Here is an 18,154-nt window from a genome sequence, read left to right as displayed (position 1 = left end):
CATACTGTGGAACTACTGCAAAGAGAATATTGGTAAACGTAGGTTTCTGTAGTTGTGCCAGTTATGTCGTCCCCAAATCACACGTCCAGCAAGACTCTGAAATCTGCTTTTCAATTTAAAAATGAAAGGAAAAAAAAAGGCAAGTTCTCACCCCACAGGACCGTGACACCTCATTGCTCGAAGCATGGTCAGTGATGGTGTTGGCAAGTTGATGCACAAATTCACCGTCCACTTCTCTGTCAACCGATAATAGCCGTCCAGAAGAGACACGAAGGAGTGCATCTGGCTGACGCTGTCAAATCTGAGGTTCTGTGTAAAGAGGGACACAATTGATAGAGTCAGCCCCACAAACACACACATGCAAGCTGGCCAAATTTGTTTAGCTGCACATGCACTGCTGCATTCAAATGCTCGGCTACGACAACTTCGACTATTCAAAACTCCACGATGACTAACCGTAAATAAATTTCTATGCTGCTCTCAAGTGAAAACGTGTACATAAACACCATTTCCTCAATATAGTAAAATTTACTGTCACGCTGAACAGATAATTATGTAGACATGTTCACTGTACTGCTTAATGTGGCCCTGCTTCTCTAGAAAGAGTATTAAACATTTACATTCATTGCCTAGATACATTTCAAATAAAGATCCCTCATCTTGCATTAATTGTAAAAGAAGTAATGAATGGCCACAATGTTATTCAGGTTAAATAGAGTAGAGGAGAGTAGAAACTTGAACACGCACACGCACACACTGGGGGATTGCGCAAAAACCAGATAGTTTAGAAAAAAGTTCTTAAAGAGGCCCTGAAACACTTTTTCAAGTAACTCTGAAATGAATTCACTGGAAGAGCTTTGTGCATTCTCTCTTCTCCCGTCCCGACGAAAGCGCTGGAAGCTAAGCAGGGAGGGATGGCAGGGCCACAGAAAAACATCACACGAGCCTCGCGACCTTGAGCACTTTTTTTTTCTTCGAATGTGCCGCTTCTTCAGTGCGATCATGCACGCATGGACAAGTAGCGGCCTCCCACGGCGATCTCTGTAACGTGCGAGTGCCCCATGTTCAAATAAGCCAATGGCTGACAGATGGGTCGTCGACGTGTGATTTTTGGGCATATAACGTGATTTCTCGAGAGAAGAGAAAGCAATTTTAGCTGACTTTGATAATTTATTGTGAATTCCAGGTGGCACTCTGCACTATAATATTTGGCTCGCGTGTTGTCGGGAGCCTCTACGACCGATCAGCAGCATTTTCTGACCATGCTCGAAAAATGTTGCAGGGCCCCTTTAATTATTAAATTAGACATCATTTATTTAAGAATGAAAGAAGTAATCATGTAAAAAATTGCAAATACTAAACATAGATGAGTAAAAATGCGGATAGTGATGCTGAGATGGGCAATTAGAGGAAAATAGATAATTAAGAATTAAAAAAAAACACAATTTAGAAAATAGGAGTACCGGTTGGCTCCACGATCTAAATCTCGTTGAACCTTTAATAAACTCCTCCAAGGCATTGACAACTTTCCTGTCACTGGCAAAGGAACAAAGCCCCGTATGAAAGCACATCTGGCACATTTAGATCTAGTCTAAGGATTCAGCAGATAGCCCCTCAAGTATTTTTCAGCAAAGTAGAGTACCTGCTGCAGGAAATGAGACAATGTTCTGTTGTCTCATGTATTCCACAAAAATAACAGTTAGGGGAAGCTGTCATACCAGTTCTTTGTAAATAAAAATTTAGATATGGAGTCTGAAAATGTATTCTAGTGATCGCAGCTTCAATTTCTCTTGTTTGAAATATTTTACTGTTTCAACAATGTTTGAAGTGTTGACTGAAATCGTAATGTGGCCGTTAACAATAAAGCAGCTAACATAAATTTTTCTTTATTCTGGCATCTATTATGAATTTGGATGCCGGCAATACATGAGAAACTGGGCCGTTCAATGATCCCTTTGTTAGCACATCTGCCATTTCATTCAGAAATAGGCCCTTGTGTCCTGGAAGAAATACCAACTTAATCAAATTTATATGTGGAGGAATTAAGGATGTCAATGCACTCAAAACATGCGAGTTCTCATTTGCTGAGAGGGAAAAGCACACCGGTGAGGAATCTGTCAAAATTACCATAGAACTTATAAATGCTGTTAATTTGTCGAGTGCTAGAATGACTGCTATAAGATGGACTACAAATATGGGCACAAATCTGGAAAGCGAAGGGAAAAAGACCAATTTAGAGTAGGAGAGAAAATACCAATTCCACATCTTTCCTTACTTTAAGCATCAGTTGTAATGACTGCCTTTATTGGCGTATGTGCCAGGTAATCTCTTTAAATGGAGTATAACATTTGGTACAACATTAGCTTAGCATTTCTTCAAGAGATGTCATCATATTGTATACAGTTAAACCCCTTTATAAGAGGCATGCTCCGGGCAGCAATTCTTGTCTTTTATATGAGATGTCTCTCATTAGCACGGTACCTCGTATGCATTTTTTTATTAACCCGTGTTTTACTGTAGGCCCACTGGTGTCTTTATACATTTGTCTCTTATATCAGTGTTTCTTATAGTGGTTCAGCTGTAATATAGTTACTGTTATTACTGACTGAAGTCACGTCCCTAATTTGAACATTTATAGCGTTAAGAAGACTCTGTATGCCAACAATTTGAGGCGTTGGAAAGCTCGGCCACTATGATTAAAAAAATAAGACTGGAAATAAAAATTGTTTGTGAAGCAAATCTCTGCATGGGCTGTGCTAATTCTCAGCTTCATCTTCCTCATCCTCGCCCTAGCCAAGCATGCACCTAAGCCCAAGAACTGCTGTCTTCCTTACACTGTGTACATCTTTGTGATCCCACCACAGCACCCACACATTAGTAGAAAATCATACATATAATTTAAACTTCAACATTTTCGCAACTTCACGCCCCCGCTGCTTCTCAAGAGGTACTCAACAAAACTCACTATGTTTATCATCTCATTCTCTCGAGACATGTTGTAATTTCTGCATAACACTAAAGAATCATACTCACTCATAAAATGCTAACACCTATTCTAATTTATCAATGTTCTATTCAACTCAAGTATGATGTTTGTGGCTATGCAGAATTACAACCTGCCAATTCAACTTCACACTTCCCTTTGATAACATGTCCTTATGATATGTCAATCAATAAGAACAAAAATGTCACTTGGTAACAAGAAGCTTATAAGCACTGCAAGTTCTCACCTGAGGTATGCCATTCCGACGACTGATTTCAACTGTGCAGTTAGATGGAACCATGTTTACGAAGCAAAGATCACTGATGGAACAGATTTGTGTCCATGTTATGTTCTGTAAATAAAAAAAAGATAAATTTTATTTTTCAAATTGCAGTTCTTCTTTGCAAACTCAAATTCTGCAGACTCTGAACCAATAAAAGACTGCCAGGCCTGTGCAGAATGCGCAGCACAATCACAGCTAAAGCTGGGAGAGCGACCTTTCAAAGCCTTCTTTAAAAACTATCTGGTAACTGCTACAAGCACACTTGCAAGGTACCCACTACACCATTAATCATCATAGTTCTTGCATAATAGAGAGGCACTCACTATGGCATCCTTCAACACTCTTCAGATAAGCATGGTACCTGCTACAGACTTGCAAGGAATTTTGTCCCATTTTTTTGTGCTGTGGCTTACGGCGATCAAGAATTATGCCTGATAATTTTGTAATGAGTTGGAGCATAGGACGACCCACTCGTTAGGCAATTCGCAATGTGTGACGCCCGCTTTTTCCTTTGATTTTCTAAAATGCTTTATTACTGATATTAACACAATTCTTTCGCCGATATCAAGCCTGCCTAAGGCCAGTTTGCCACAAAATTTCAAGCACGCGCGTGGCTCAGAGGTAGAACACTGAGCTGGCACGCCGGGGAATCAGGTTTGTATCCCATTGTGTCCGTGGTGTTTATTTACTGTTTTTTTCTTATTTTGCACGATGGTGGTTATGGGTATCAGCAGTGGCGGTGGCGGACAACCACGGCGCGCACCGCCCTTGTTGTGAGCTCATAACAGCTTTCACCGTAAAAATATCGATTGCTACTCAGTTCATGGGCCACCAAGCACTGCTGAATCAAAAATCTCTATGCTATGATCAGGTATAGCTTATTTTGTAAGCACAGGAATACATAAGATATCCACAAGCTTTTTGACTGGTTGTACTATCACACATTGCTTTCATGACACATGTACAGAAGAAAGCCACGAGAAAACAAGTCGGCACGCACAAGACAAACGCAAAAAGCTTTGCAGAACCCTGGCCTGTAAAGGGATGAATCAACTGTGGGAAGGTTAGCAAAGCCTTATTGTGACAGTGCACAACAGCTATAGTGTGACCAGACGCTGTCCTCTCCTAGTGCTCATGAAGCTTGCCTAGTACCTATGGCATTTCGGGTATATGTTTACAATAATTGTGCAAAATATAGGTAATTGAATGCCCCTGTAATGCCCACTGTAACATATTTGATACATTCAATACCTCACTAAAGCTACTATAAGTGTCATGAGAAGCAGCTGTTGTAGATGTGACGTGTTATGAAAAAGGTACAGTGACTTGCATATTATACAACAGTAATTATTTATTTGCAATTATTAATAATTAGATTATGCCTCAAACAAAATTTCATTCATATTTTATTAAATGGAACTGTACAGCAGAGTAAAAACAGTCAGCCTTTTTTTGCAATTTTTCTGAAGACATAACTGTTTGTGGGCATCACAGGGTTACGCATTATTAACGTATTTTAATTTTTGCAAGCTCTACATTACCTTCTTGTCTCTGTGTCGTCGTTTTGTTCTCGCGCTATAACTATCGTCATGCCATACCAACTAGCCCAAGCTGCCACACTTCTCTGCATTACCAGATATGAAAAATCAAAAGCAAGATTATGAGTTGCTTGGAAGAAAGACGCACCTCCTTGGGTCCCCTTGGGCGCATTCGCAGACCCGGGAGCTGTGGATGGTATGGGTTGACCTGAAGAATTATTTCCCACACACGACCATCGGTGTCTACTTGAGAAGCAAACTGCTCACATACATAATCAGGTACTATGCTTCTGAATTCATTTACGTAGATCTCCTGCAAGCAAGACAGAGAAAACACGATTGACATATGTTACACGCCGATGCTACTACAGTGATTCATGAATTCACAGCACTGTACCATGTTCCAATGCTACAGTAGTGAATTGCAGCTGTTAACTTCAGACATCGAATGTTCTACGCTCGTTGGTAGCATTTTCTGGCTCAAGTTCTGCAGACGCCTAATAATGATTTTTATTTATGGAGAGGCCTACATCTCCAATTTCAAAATAAAGTTAATAAACCAACATGTACATTACAAAAGGCGCCATCATAAGAAAAAGGTAAACCCGGGGACACACGTAGTCATAGTGGGCGTGTATATGTAACCAAATTACAAATGCATTTGTTCCTTTTTTTTATAGTTCAGGAGATGCAAATGCACTAGCAGACTACAAAAGAATAGTGAAAAAAAAAAGCAGATGATTATTCAGGGGCCCAGATTCAAAATTATAATTGTTGACTCCCGGCAACACATCTACACAGACTCACGAGCGGCAGTGCGAGCCTTTGCACCTGGATTGGTATCGGCTGAAGTAACTTGCATCTTAGGTAACAGGGATATTTCAAAACACGCCATAATTTGGTTTCCGGCTCACCTCGGATCACATCTGGCCTCCATGGCAAACCTAAACGAGATCCCCCACGCGCGAGCACGTGAACTTACTCACCGTGCTGGGCAGCCTGCGGGACCTTAAGACTCAAACCTAATGGCCTTTAGGGATGTTTTCCTCACTTTCAACGAGGTGACCAAACATTATCAGCTGAACAGAATGATTTTCCTCCTTCCTCATATGCAACTTTGTAGGGCCCAGACATTTACCCTCCGCATGCTTCAAACCAGGTCGTACTCCAGTCTTCGTTCCCACAGCCAGTTTATTAAAAGCATTAATCCAACATGCCCAGTGTTGTGCCACAGACATGTTCCTCGTTTGGGAGCATGTCTCACTAGATCGAGCCCTGTTCCGACGAGCTGTCTCCCCCCCTCCCAGCGCCGCCTTCCGTGCAGTTCCGGGGATAACGTCTCTTCCTCCGCCGAACCACTTTGCAGTTCCGGGTATGGCTACGTCTCCCCCCTCCGAGCCCGAGAACTGGTCTGAGAGAATGGACCAAAAACGCTATTTAAGGCCGTGCCGGCCCCATGTTAAACTTCGCCCCAGCCGACGTTGTCGTGCTGGCCGGCTCTGTAAAACGACAACCTGCTACAGTAAACGCTACTTTTGTTGCTGTTTTCCAAACGGATTGCCTCCCTGTTTCCCCTTCGGGCTAAGGCTTCATCGAAGTCCGCTCGACGGCTCGCCGCTTTTCGCCACCGCTACCATCGCGACAGAGCAAATTCCTAACAGTGGTGGCAGCGGTGGGATACGACATCCTACGTTTGGCACGCCGGATCAGACCCCTGTCCTCAACGTTTTGCTGCTCTGGGACCCGCTACCCCGATCTCAACGGCTGAAAAGTTAGATTGGATCTCTGAGCACGAGGACGACCGCCGTGATAGCGTTTGGCTAAGCTGCGATACGCTACGCTGTTCTCATCGTTCGGCAAGCTGGGACAAGCAACCCCGGATCTCAACATTGGCAAGTTGGACCGGATCCCTGCAGGCCTGACGACACCCACGGCACTGTTCGAAGGCAGCCAGGAGTTGGACAATCGTCGGCTACTTTGGTTGGGTGAGTGCCCAACGTTTACTGTTCATTTCGCCAGACCTCTCTAGCACAGGCAGATGTTAGGAGAGCGTTTTGTGTTTTTTTGTTGTACTTTAAATATTCACCTACTTTAAACCACGAGATTAGTTTTAGAGTACGATGAATATTAGTAGTAGAGCATCACGAGGGACGAGATCGCGATGGAGCAGTACCTGGTGCAGGACCTCCATGAAATTTGTGGAGCCATGGGGATTTCCGCCGGGTCCGCTAAAACAAAGGAAGCGATTCTCGAGGTGATGCGGGCAGAGAATGTGACAGCCGAGGAAGCTGACGAGTTTTGGGAGCTCGTTTGTGAGCAAAGGCAAAAGTCCGAGGAGAGACGAAAATGGACAGAGCATGCTCTCAAAATGAAAGAGCTTGATCTTAGAATTCAAGCACTTAAGTGGGAGGAAGCGAAACAGCAGCTCCACAACTTTCAGACAGGCGAAAACATCGCGCACTTTCTGGAGGATTTTGAAGTTGTTTGCAGTAATGTTGGTCTTAGCCGCGACCTTTGGGTGGAGAAGCTAGCCACGTTGTTGCCGCGCAAGATTGCGCATGCTTTGAATTGTTTACCCTACCAGGAAGCAGGAGATTTTGGCCAGGCTAGATACAATTTGATAAGATATTTTTTTCTTTCAAATCCTGCTGAAAGTCGGAGTGATAAAGACAGCGCCGAAGCACGCCGTAGGGCGCTAAAGGTAGACGCCTGCCGAAAAGAGCGAGAGGACGAGGCGCGTCGTAAAGCGCTGGAGGACGACGCGCGCAGTAAAGCGATGGAGGCCCGTCGCGCAGCGCTTCAGGATGAGGAAAGTCGCGAGGCATCTGACGTTGAGGCCCGTCACAAGGTGCAAGACACCGAAGTGCGTCAGAGAGATCCGGGCACTGAGGAGCCTCACGAAGAGTTAGGGGCGGAGGCCCATCGGAAACCTCGGGACGCAGAGGCACATCGTAAAGCGCCAGAGACGGAGCCGCTTCGCAGCGCACATGATCAAGATGCATCGCGTCAAAAAGAGCTTGACGGCGAGTCGCATCGCAAGGCGCTAGAGGTTGACGCATGTCGACAAAATATTGAGCAGTATGCGTGAGATAAAGCGCTACAGAATGAATCGCGTCAAAGAGAGCATGAGGCCAATTTCGAAGGCCAGAGAATTAGGGCTATCCACGACAGTGATAGACCCTCACACATCAAAAGCTCTCTAGGCGTGTTGGTTGGCTTTGATGGCATCGGGAATCCCGTTCTGTCGCAAGCAGAGACAGCTAGCAACGGGCCTGAAGAAAGGCTAGCTAAACAGACTAGAGTCTTGGCAGTGCCTGTCAAAGGCAGCGCACTTGAAATTAGGTGTGTCGAAACAGCCGGCATTCCTAGCCATTCCGTCAAAAAGAGGCATCTGCGTAAGCGTAACGTGGTAAAGACGACGCGCGCCACGTGCGCTAGAGCCGCTGTTAAGCCCCGTGACGTCTTCATTCGAGACGCCAGGTTCAAGGCTAGGCGCACGAAAGGGCACCCCATGAAATGTTTGAAGCGCAGATTGTCACGCACATCAAGATTTGGCGGACAGCGTGTTCAGAAAAACCGGCTTTCGGAAAAATTCGGACGCCGAGATCTTCGCCTGGCCTTACAAATTTTGAAGCCGCGTAGAGGCAACCACGAGAGGAAACATCGCGTACCTCTGAGTTGTAACAAAGGCTAAAGTTCGCCACCGTGGCGAGGGGGTTACTGGTCGAACGGGCGGCGTAAGCGATGCAGTGCAGATGCCCCTTTCTTCGAGTCCAGCGGCTGCGGGTCAAAAGTCGCTACTACTGAGTTCGGCGAACAAGTTCTATAGTCGTCCTTTTGTCCAGACCGCAGCCCACGAAAGCTATGGAGTGGGCGACTTCCCTGAGTTCGTCTGAGAGTGCCACCTTGCTGATACCAAGAGTGTATTTTTTTGTATTTAAATTTGAGAATAACTTTTTTAGTTTTGTCGTCTGCCAATGAGCAAGGAATGGTTCTAAATTTTTGTAAGTTTTACTTGCCTTGTCATCGCAGAAGCTCACATTAATATGTTTGTTTGATTAAATTTGTTTTCATAATATTTCAAAAAGGTAATAGTCAGTGTGTTTTATTTATAATTTATTAATAAAAACCCCTGTTTAAAGTACCTTCTGTGTTTTGCATTACGTGTTAGTATGTACGTAAATGTAGGTCAACTTTTCGCCTTGTTTTGTGTAACGCGCACAAGTTTAAATTTTAGTGTTACTTTCCTACCTTTTCAAGCGTGCATTCCCTTGTTTTGATGATCGTTGGCGGCGCGCATTGAATGTTTGCTTGTAGGATGACAAACTTTGTTATGTTTAACAGTCTGACGCTTGCAAGCGACGCCAATGTGCGTGATTCAGAATTGCTTAGTATTCTAAATTGTAGATTCGGGGCCAAATTGAGTTAACCTCAGCAGCTTCGATCGTCCACAATCTGCCCGGGTCACAATCGAGAATCGCTCACGAAAAACAAAAAAAAATTCTGTTTGGTTTAGCAGTGTCATGCACTGTAAAGGAGTGTCGGCATTGTGTATTCCTCCCGAGATTCGTTGCTCGTGATGCTATTTATTAGCTCAGCCTAATCTCGACGAAACATTTGGTTTCTGCTGGTCTGGCGATTTGATCAGCATTTGGAGGGTGCTTGCTTTGGCCGGAGTGGTTCGCCTTTGTGTTCGACTCCGTCGTTCCAGTGAACCTCTGCAGGCCTAGGGAAGTCTCAACGAGCGGAGAGAGCGGAACGGCTACCGACTGTCAACCATCATCCCTCCTTCCGAGCCGCGCTGACGGCTCAAAACTCCGGATGCATTGTCTGGCGGCGGAGGTGCTGTTGTGCCACAGACATGTTCCTCGTTCGGGAGCATGTCTCACTAGATCGAGCCCTGTTCCGACGAGCTGTCTCCCCCCCTCCCAGCGCCGCCTTCCGTGCAGTTCCGGGGATAACGCCCCTTCCTCCGCCGAACCACTTTGCAGTTCCGGGTATGGCTACGTCTCCCCCCTCCGAGCCCGAGAACTGGTCTGAGAGAATGGACCAAAAACGCTATTTAAGGCCGTGCCGGCCCCATGTTAGATTTTGCCCCAGCCGACGTTGTCGTGCTGGCCGGCTCTGTAAAACGACAACCTGCTACTGTAAACGCTACTTTTGTTGCTGTTTTCCAAACGGATTGCCTCCCTGTTTCCTCTTCGGGCTAAGGCTTCATCGAAGTCCGCTCGACGGCTCGCCGCTTTTCGCCACCGCTACCATCGCGACAGAGCAAATTCCTAACACCAGATTGTGGCGCTGTATCTACCTTAGAACACATGCTCTGGCAGTGCCCCTTATCAGGCGATTCTCGGCACATGACCGAAGAAGAATGGAGCTCTGTGCTCAGGAGCTCAAAACTTGCACATCAACTCTGGGCTGCCCAAAGGGCCCACGACACGGCGGTGAGGCTTGGCCTACCCGTTCCGACGTGGGAGCAGCCCGCTGCTCTACCTCCTTGAGGTAGTGTTCCTCAGGACTTTAATAAAGTTCTGTGTCTGTCTGTATCATAATGTCTTGTAACCTAATGTCAGACATCAATCGCTTTCTCCTTACACCTATATTGCGGAACTTGCCAATATTTTTTGTGTTACCCTACCTTTTGCTTCCTTTCGTGCAGTCGCCTTTTTGATATTAGCCTACATTATTTCCACTTTTGTTTCTGGATCCAGCTTACTCAATGCCTCCGTGAGGCCTGTAAGGTATTAGTGAATAAAACAACTATGTATCATTTTTCTCCTTTATCACTGACTTTCAGGCCCCTGAAGCACTACTGTTGCCAGTATTAAGGCTCATTCACACCGAAAGCAGCGCGGAAAAGCCGGCTTTTCAAAGCAGTGAGGCGGCGAGCGCGTGGACCTGTTCAGACTGCATGCCTCTTTCGGCTGGCCGCGTGGCAGAAAAGGTGGGCATCTCGGGCTTTTGCGGACATGTCAGTATGACATGGCAATGCTTCTCCCAAACGTACACCCGCGCCACCACCGCGCCTCCGCTGCGTGCCATGCTGATTGGCTGCGGCAAAGCAGCGAGCCTCGGCAGGTGGCGAAAAATTGCTCTGAGAGCGATCGCCCTTGCCGCTTGATTTTTCTCGTGCTGTTGCCGCCTGGAGAGGAGGTTTTTGCCGTTTTTCGCGTTGCCGCCTCACCGCTTTGGCGGCCCCACCTTCGGTGTGAACGAGCCTTTAATGGCCGCTATGCATGGTTGGCGAAAAGAACAATGGAATTAAGAAGCAAAGTTCACACGAAATACAGTACCAAGAGTTTTTAATTTTCACAGACTCCAAAAGAACACGCATAGCCTTCCAGTTAAACACTTTCATACATGTTTGCTTTGGGAAGATTGTTGACATTAGATAGGAATTCATGCGAAATTACTTCTGGTCTTCCCAAGCTTCAAAAAAGTTTTGGACCTTTTGTTGAAAAATAGTTGAAACACTTTATTGATTTGTAACATAGAAACTGACAAAAAGACAAACACACTTGCCTTGACACGTTGAGCATTTTGCCGGCTGTTCTGCCAGCATTCGTTGAGGGCAGTGGTCATTCTAGTCTTGAGCACACGCATCTTCCACGGTCCGACGAGAACTGAAGGCATGAAGTCACTGCAAACAAAACAAAAATAAAGGGGCCATGACATCAACTTCATTTAACCACTGGAACTAAGAAAGCATGAGCCAATGCAGCTGCACAAGTATAAACACTGTGGCCATAAGTCCGAGCTGTGACTTCACATTCCAGTTTGAAGTTGCTATCTTTAAACCATGCCAGTCACTGTAATTTTGGCATGGTAAAGAACACTAAAGCGGCCACACAGCAGAACACAAACCTGAAACTATAATTGCCCTGCTGAGGGGTCTGTCCCATCTCGATGAGATGACGCACCACGTCTGTGATCACTAGGCCCAGAGTTCGGCTCTGAACTTTGCTCTGGTGCAGCTCAGGTACACGACCACACACAAAGTCTTGTCGCATCTGATGGTAAAGGTAGTTGAGCACTGCTTCATCATCCTGAAAGTTGAGACGGAGAATGACACTGTGACACCTGACAAGTACTTTCAAACATGCTGTGATGCTCACAGAAACTACAGTGTTTTTTTATCACCTCTTAAAGGAGTAGTGACACAAAATTTTAAAGGCAGTATGACTTGTAGGATAGATTTGTGTGGGCATCCACTTATCGTCTACAAAACATCAAAGGATAATGAACCTAGAAAATGTTTAAAATCAATTTTAAAGTGTGTGTTACACCACTGCATGCGAAACGTGCCTTTAGTTTTAATGCATATAACCAACTACCACTTGTATGACGAGTTTGTGTTGGCTGGCATGATCCTTGAGAAAGTTCTCGCCTAGCAGACATCTTAAAGGGAAACAGGGGCAGAATTTGAGTAGAAAGGCTGATGTACTGTAACGCACAAAGAACTTCCAATCCTGATTGAGCACAGTCTACAACAAATTTTGTGGTCGCGACTGGTTCCTCAGCACTACCTGCAAATGAAATCTAACACAATCCGAAAATTCAATTTTTATCAGGCTTTACGAAAAGTTGCATACAAGACAAGTGCTTGTCATTGAGTAATGAACGTTTCTCACAACATTGTTTCCTCACTGAGAGTGTGCTAAATGCGTGTGTATGCTGCCAGCCACCTGTCAAGTTCCTATCACAGCTAATAAAATAGAGAAACACGGGTCATCCAAAATATTTAACCTAAACTGAATACTTCTGAAACATGTTTCAACATCTGGTGAACTTGCTCAGGTTTCCATAAGTGCACTTCTTATACATACTCTAAAGTGTCACCCATCACGTCTCGTCAATTTTTTTTTCTTCTACCAAGAATAACAACTTTCAGCTACACTCAAAAGTGATGGAGGCAGCCGAGTGCAAGTATGACACTTCTAACTCGACTTTCAGTCAAGAAGCGAAACCACTCCAAATCAGTGAAAAATGAAAAAGTTGTCTCACTCTGATCCTGTCCATGTTGGGAGGCTTGAAACGCAGGCGGAAATGAACATTCACAGTTTTGTCCTTGTCTTTCACGGCCGCTGACGGTGCAAACCAAATGTCCAGGTCCGGGCAGTAAAGACCAAAAAGCTGACACGTAACGGGACTGATGCCGCATGTCTTGGCCGCTACGACACACAAGTCTTCGGCAATGCGCACTTCACCATCGTTTGGAATCACTACGGGATCGCGCGGTGTGTAGAAATGAATGCGCACAGCTTCGTTTGCAGAAACCATGGTTGCGACACTCCCTCGGGTCACTGGGCGACTAGCTTTTCATTAAGTCGCTAGTCCTCCACATTAGCCCGCCTGAAGGAAAACAGAGCAAACGTAATCATGAGACAGTGTAGAAAGTAAGTGTACCACAACAACATTTTTCAAAGCACCAGTTACTATAACAAGAAAGATGTGTACTACCGAAAGTTCTGCGTAGTTGATCAAATGTCAAACCTTCAAAACGGAAACGTCAAAGTAAGGTAGTACAAAGTACAGGCGTACCTTTCTTCGTCCGTTTCTTTTCGCGATGTCCTGCCGTTTTCTGGAATCCACCATGCAACTGGCCTAAAACGAAAGCGCTGCTGAGCCAAAGATGCGCGAGCTCGTTAGGAGTTAATCAGCACTACTTAAAAACCAAATTAAGATGTATGTCCTAATGCCTTTCTCTCGTGCGTGGACATCGTACTGTCAGAAGATGAAACGGGGAAAAAGAGACGGAGACATCTTGCGCGCGTCACGACTGCGCGTATTTATGCAAATACAGTTGCCCGTGCTGGCTGCCAACTAGAAAAGCCGGCTCTGCAGCTTTCCTACAGCGCGCTGACATGACAGCATTACGTACTGGATGTTGAACTTTTAGAAGAAAGCCCATCCGGTGCCCAGGAACCGTGACAGGTCGTTGTCTAAGCGCTAAAGGAATGTCAAGACCCAAACAAGTTCATTGAAACTGCATTAATAAACAGCCGATTTGGCATCAAACAAACCGTTTCGTTGATCGAGTACAGTCGTAGCCATAGCCGCGGACTGGAGCAATGGTACTGTAATTAAGAACCAGAAAAGACATCGTTTAGAGCTTACCAAATAAAGATATCTGCTTGTAAGCAAGCCGGTCTCTTTCGCCGAAGGATGGGCATATCGCTATTTACCATCTGATCATTTTTCTCTCTGAAAAGCGCAAGCAGCGTTGCCAACCTTGGTTCAAGACGTCCCCAAACACCGCGGTGTTTTTGACGGCGTGGCTACAGTGTACTAGAAAGTACACTGTAGCGTGGCGCAGCAAAAAGCGACGCAAATGCCAGTCACCAGAGTCATTATATTTTTAGTGGAGATACATAGGTGGAAGGCACAGACGGGTCACCAACTGCATTCTCAATTACCTAGTGCTATGCTTATTTTTTTTTTTTACCATGCGCAACAAAGCAATCACGACAAGCTGAAAAAAAAAACGTAGCAATGGCATCGTAGTTTTATTAGTATTTTAATGTATATGTACTTAAATTGGCATTCAATTTTTTTTTATCTTGTTTAAGGTTCCTCGATGCACTTCCATTTCTTTCGCCATCCCACTCTTTACTTCAGAATCCGGTGCGCTTACAAAATTGATTCTTCCAACGTGTTTAATTTAAAATGTCGGGAGAAAACACCCCATTTTTCTTACTCCTGAGATGCCTCCTCTAAAACCGCTTACCCAGGCTCGTAATGAGCGTTTATGCGTTGGATATTCCAGAGGTGGGCAGCATGCAGGTGCGTACGTCACAATGCTTCGAGGCATTGATGACTGCATTTCTGAGGCAGCTCCCGTTTGCGCGTCAAGGGCATCCGTGGGTCCCCGACAAGGCAAGCTAAGCAACGAGCCGCAATAAAGTTTATTTTAACACTTAAGCTGTTAAAGCTTGAGGTAAAACGTATGCATGAAAAAAAAAGCACCGTCATGAACGGGTATGTGCCACAGATATTGGGTAAATCCTATCATTCATCACCAGTCCACTGATAATGAAAAAGAGAAAACAAAAGTTAGTCCAACAAGTGGCTGTGAAGCGATGGCCTAGTATGCGAATGCTAGCTAGATGAAGGCAACGAAAGTTGCTCCGAAACGATGGAAGCCAGCCGTACGACAACGAGGACGTACCAGTAGATCTAGAGTTGTGCGAACGCTTGGTTTCAGCGCGAGTTTCTGTCTCTGGAGTTTAGGGATCCGTATCACGTCTCTGACTGTCTAGGCTTTAACTAGACCCTATTTGCTCTGAGAATCACCTTACAAACAACCTAGCTAAAGCCTAGCAACAACCAAAAGAGCAATACTATTGGACTTCAGGATTGTCCAGTCTCGCTGTTTCAAAGCTTGCGCAATTTTGTGCAAGCTTCGTCTTTTTTTTTTCTTTACCGTATTATCGATGAAATTCTTTTTTATCTACTGAGAGTCCCACAGTGGTGAAATCGCAATGCTAGTTTTATCTTTACAATCGCTTCTATTCCAGATGGCAGAGAAGACTTAATCTATGAATCACCAAAAAACAATGTAAGGCATTTTACCAAACAAACTCCCAATTTCGGAATATCGCCTACGAGATACCGAAGTGAACTTCACACATGAATGATCTCCTATCTGATTCGTCAAGCAAAACTATTATGAATGCTGACAAAACTTTTAATTCTTTATATCTCTATTACAAGAACAAATTACGCCAGAGCTAGCAAACTTGCAGCAGGACAGCTTTAGGCGAGTTGGTTATTCATAAAGGCCTGACTGCACGCACCCGCCGCAGCGCCTCAGCGCGTTGATCGAGGGGGGCGACGCCCTCTCCCTCGATGGGGCTACATCGAGGGAGAGGGCGCGTGGCTACGCCATGCTACGAGCCCTTTCTCTCCATAGCGAGAGGGCACAGCGGCGCGTCAAGAAAGCCACGCGCAGAGGCGCTGCAGCGGGTGCGTGCGGTCAGACCTTAATTCTTCAAAAGCATGGCACAAATAAAACAGGACAACGAACACAACACACTTGCGTTATCATGTGTTCGTTCCTAATGTCGTGTTCCACTTGCGCTGCGCTCTCAAAGGAATAGCAACACCTGCCACATGGTTCGTCCGCAACGAGATAGCATTAAATATCGGCAAAACTAAGTGTATCGTATTTCGCACTAGGAAAGGCAATCCAGAATATAATATTCGGAACACGTACGTCAGCTCTGAACCCACTGATCGCGTTTCCAAACTTCAAGGAGTACTCTCTTGATATTTCGAATGCAGTACAGCTTGCGGGGTACACTTGCCCGAACACACACTCGATGTCTACAAAATAATAGCCTAGCACATATCTAAAATTGATATTAAAGTGCGTGTCGCGGCACCGCACATGAGATGCAAATTTGGTTTTCGTGTAAATAGCTAGCCGCCCCCTGAGTCACGGTTTAGCGTTGACTGCCGTGATCCTTGTGAGTGCGCTCTGCTGGATGACCTTTTCAACAGAAAGAGGCAGGCATGCAGAGGAGTAAAACGGCTGATGCCCATGCCTCAGCAATTCATTTTTGGGTCGCCACGCATATTTACAATGTCTTGGAGCGGATTTGTTTCGGATGAGAAGGGGGGGGGGGGACTTCCAATATTTCGGGGAGGACACTCCTTTAAGCTTCGTACGTCATGGTAAAAAAAAAATTTCGGGAGTGAGGCACGAGGACGGGCCCTGTGTGCCACCCCTTGGTTACGCCCCTGTCTTAAAGGGAGGTTTCGCTGACAATAGTTGTGAATGCATGCTCACGTGCATGGGGGTTTTTGTGCTCACGTAGCCAGCTGTGTTTACGCAGAAAAACCACTCTGGGTCCCACTTCACTGCTCGCTGAAACCGAAACTGCGAACGGGAGGTATAAAACTGTCTCCAAATAATTAGCCGTCACGCACTCAAGCTAACAATGAAACTTTCCAGTCATTACCTACATATTGCAACAAAAAAACAAAAAATATTTTTTGTCAGTGCTCCTTTAAGTAATTGGATGAAGCTATGGATGAAAACTTTAAGACGAAATAGGTGGTTGATAATATTCTGAGCTACATGCTGATGTATAGGCTAAGAAATAAACGTTGTTTTTTTAAGGCAAAACTAGTCATTAACGTTCAGGTTGGCTACGCCTTGGAGCGGATGACTAGGACTGAAGACAAAGAAAGGCGAGCGCACAGGAAGTAGACCGTGGGCAACCCAGGGGTAGAAACCTTGGCAAGCAACGTCTTCAACGTCTTTTTCTGCCTTTATTTGTATGCCCGGCAGCTTGCGTTCCCCAAAACAAAATGCACAAACTACCAACCTTTTTATCCAAGGAGGATTAAAAAATTTACTGGAGTGGAAATGATTGCACAGAAGTGAAGCCGTTCCTCTGGCAAGAAGGCGTCTGTGGCGGCCATCTTACTAGGGGCATGGTAAAGTATCACCATTCAGCGATTAAAAACGAAGCGCTTCCCTCGCACGCCACACGAGTTCAATGTGGGAACTTTTTTGGGTCACATAGTGCTCCAAGTGCGCCCTAAAGTTACTAGTTTTCCGTAGTGAGCCTCTGATTGGAGACAAAGTTCTTTGAAGATTCAGTCATTCACACTTGCTTCTGTTTCTTATTTCATCTAGAACAACTATCCTTTATTACAGAACTAACGTAGCCTTTACATAACGTATCAAAGCCACTTGATATTTAAATGGGCACTGTCAGAAAAGTGCACGTTTCCGCCATCTTGGCAGTGGCAAAGGGTGGCTTCACTTCTGCTGGCAAGGCATTGCGGGAGCTTTCACTCCAGCAATTTTTCTTTAAACCTCTTTGTTTTTATCGCGTCTTCACTGTACGACATCTGCATGTATAGCCCTCGTAATTTCTATCTGCGTTGACCAGGATGCTGCGTCATCAGAAAAAAAAAAAACACGGTGCACGCACGCCACATTTCGGAGGGATCAGGCCATAATGATTTTATAAACTATCAACGAAAATCTCTTAAAAGCCTGATGACGTAGTCAACATGTGCACAGCACCAATATCGAAGTCAATGCGACCGAGTTTGATTCTGTACGCTGCGACTTTACTTTTTCTTTAGCTTCTTTTGTGACTGGGACTTCGATACTGATAGCTACTACTATAGTCATGCTCTGGACTCTATGTGTGGCACATAATGACCTACTTGTCTGCTTTATCACGATGATGATTTTTTCAATGAAAAAAAAAACTATACAAAATCAGGCTTCTCCACATACACAAAATTTAAGGGGCGAAGCTGCACTGCAAGAACGCGGAGACCTTACGCAGGGACACCACGTTGATAATACACAATAATCATGAAGAT

The 18,154-nt window shown here is 45.0% G+C and overlaps 1 protein-coding gene across 2 annotated transcripts in view; it reads right to left on the bottom strand.

Moving 5' to 3' along the window:
- The window catches only part of LOC119188248 (tyrosine-protein kinase hopscotch), a 52,415-nt gene extending 38,367 nt beyond the window's left edge, over nucleotides 1-14,048 (bottom strand). Inside the window, exons 1-8 of one of the 2 annotated variants that reach the window (XM_075895606.1) lie at nucleotides 13,922-13,993; nucleotides 13,346-13,408; nucleotides 12,809-13,156; nucleotides 11,669-11,850; nucleotides 11,327-11,444; nucleotides 4,953-5,117; nucleotides 3,231-3,335; nucleotides 152-309 (exon numbers count right to left, since the gene is read on the bottom strand). In XM_075895606.1, the coding sequence (XP_075751721.1) occupies nucleotides 152-309; nucleotides 3,231-3,335; nucleotides 4,953-5,117; nucleotides 11,327-11,444; nucleotides 11,669-11,850; nucleotides 12,809-13,084 (1,004 nt within the window). In that variant the 5' untranslated portion in view covers nucleotides 13,085-13,156; nucleotides 13,346-13,408; nucleotides 13,922-13,993. Of the gene's footprint in view, nucleotides 1-151; nucleotides 310-3,230; nucleotides 3,336-4,952; nucleotides 5,118-11,326; nucleotides 11,445-11,668; nucleotides 11,851-12,808; nucleotides 13,157-13,345; nucleotides 13,409-13,921 lie in introns of both variants that reach the window. The other variant, XM_037436193.2, reaches the window with a different exon arrangement.
- Between the last annotated feature and the right edge of the window lie 4,106 nt (nucleotides 14,049-18,154).

The sequence above is a fragment of the Rhipicephalus microplus genome, chromosome 1 (genome assembly GCF_043290135.1).
Source record: "Rhipicephalus microplus isolate Deutch F79 chromosome 1, USDA_Rmic, whole genome shotgun sequence".
In the NCBI taxonomy this organism is placed as follows: domain Eukaryota; kingdom Metazoa; phylum Arthropoda; class Arachnida; order Ixodida; family Ixodidae; genus Rhipicephalus; species Rhipicephalus microplus.
This window is presented reverse-complemented; position numbering and strand designations above follow the sequence as displayed.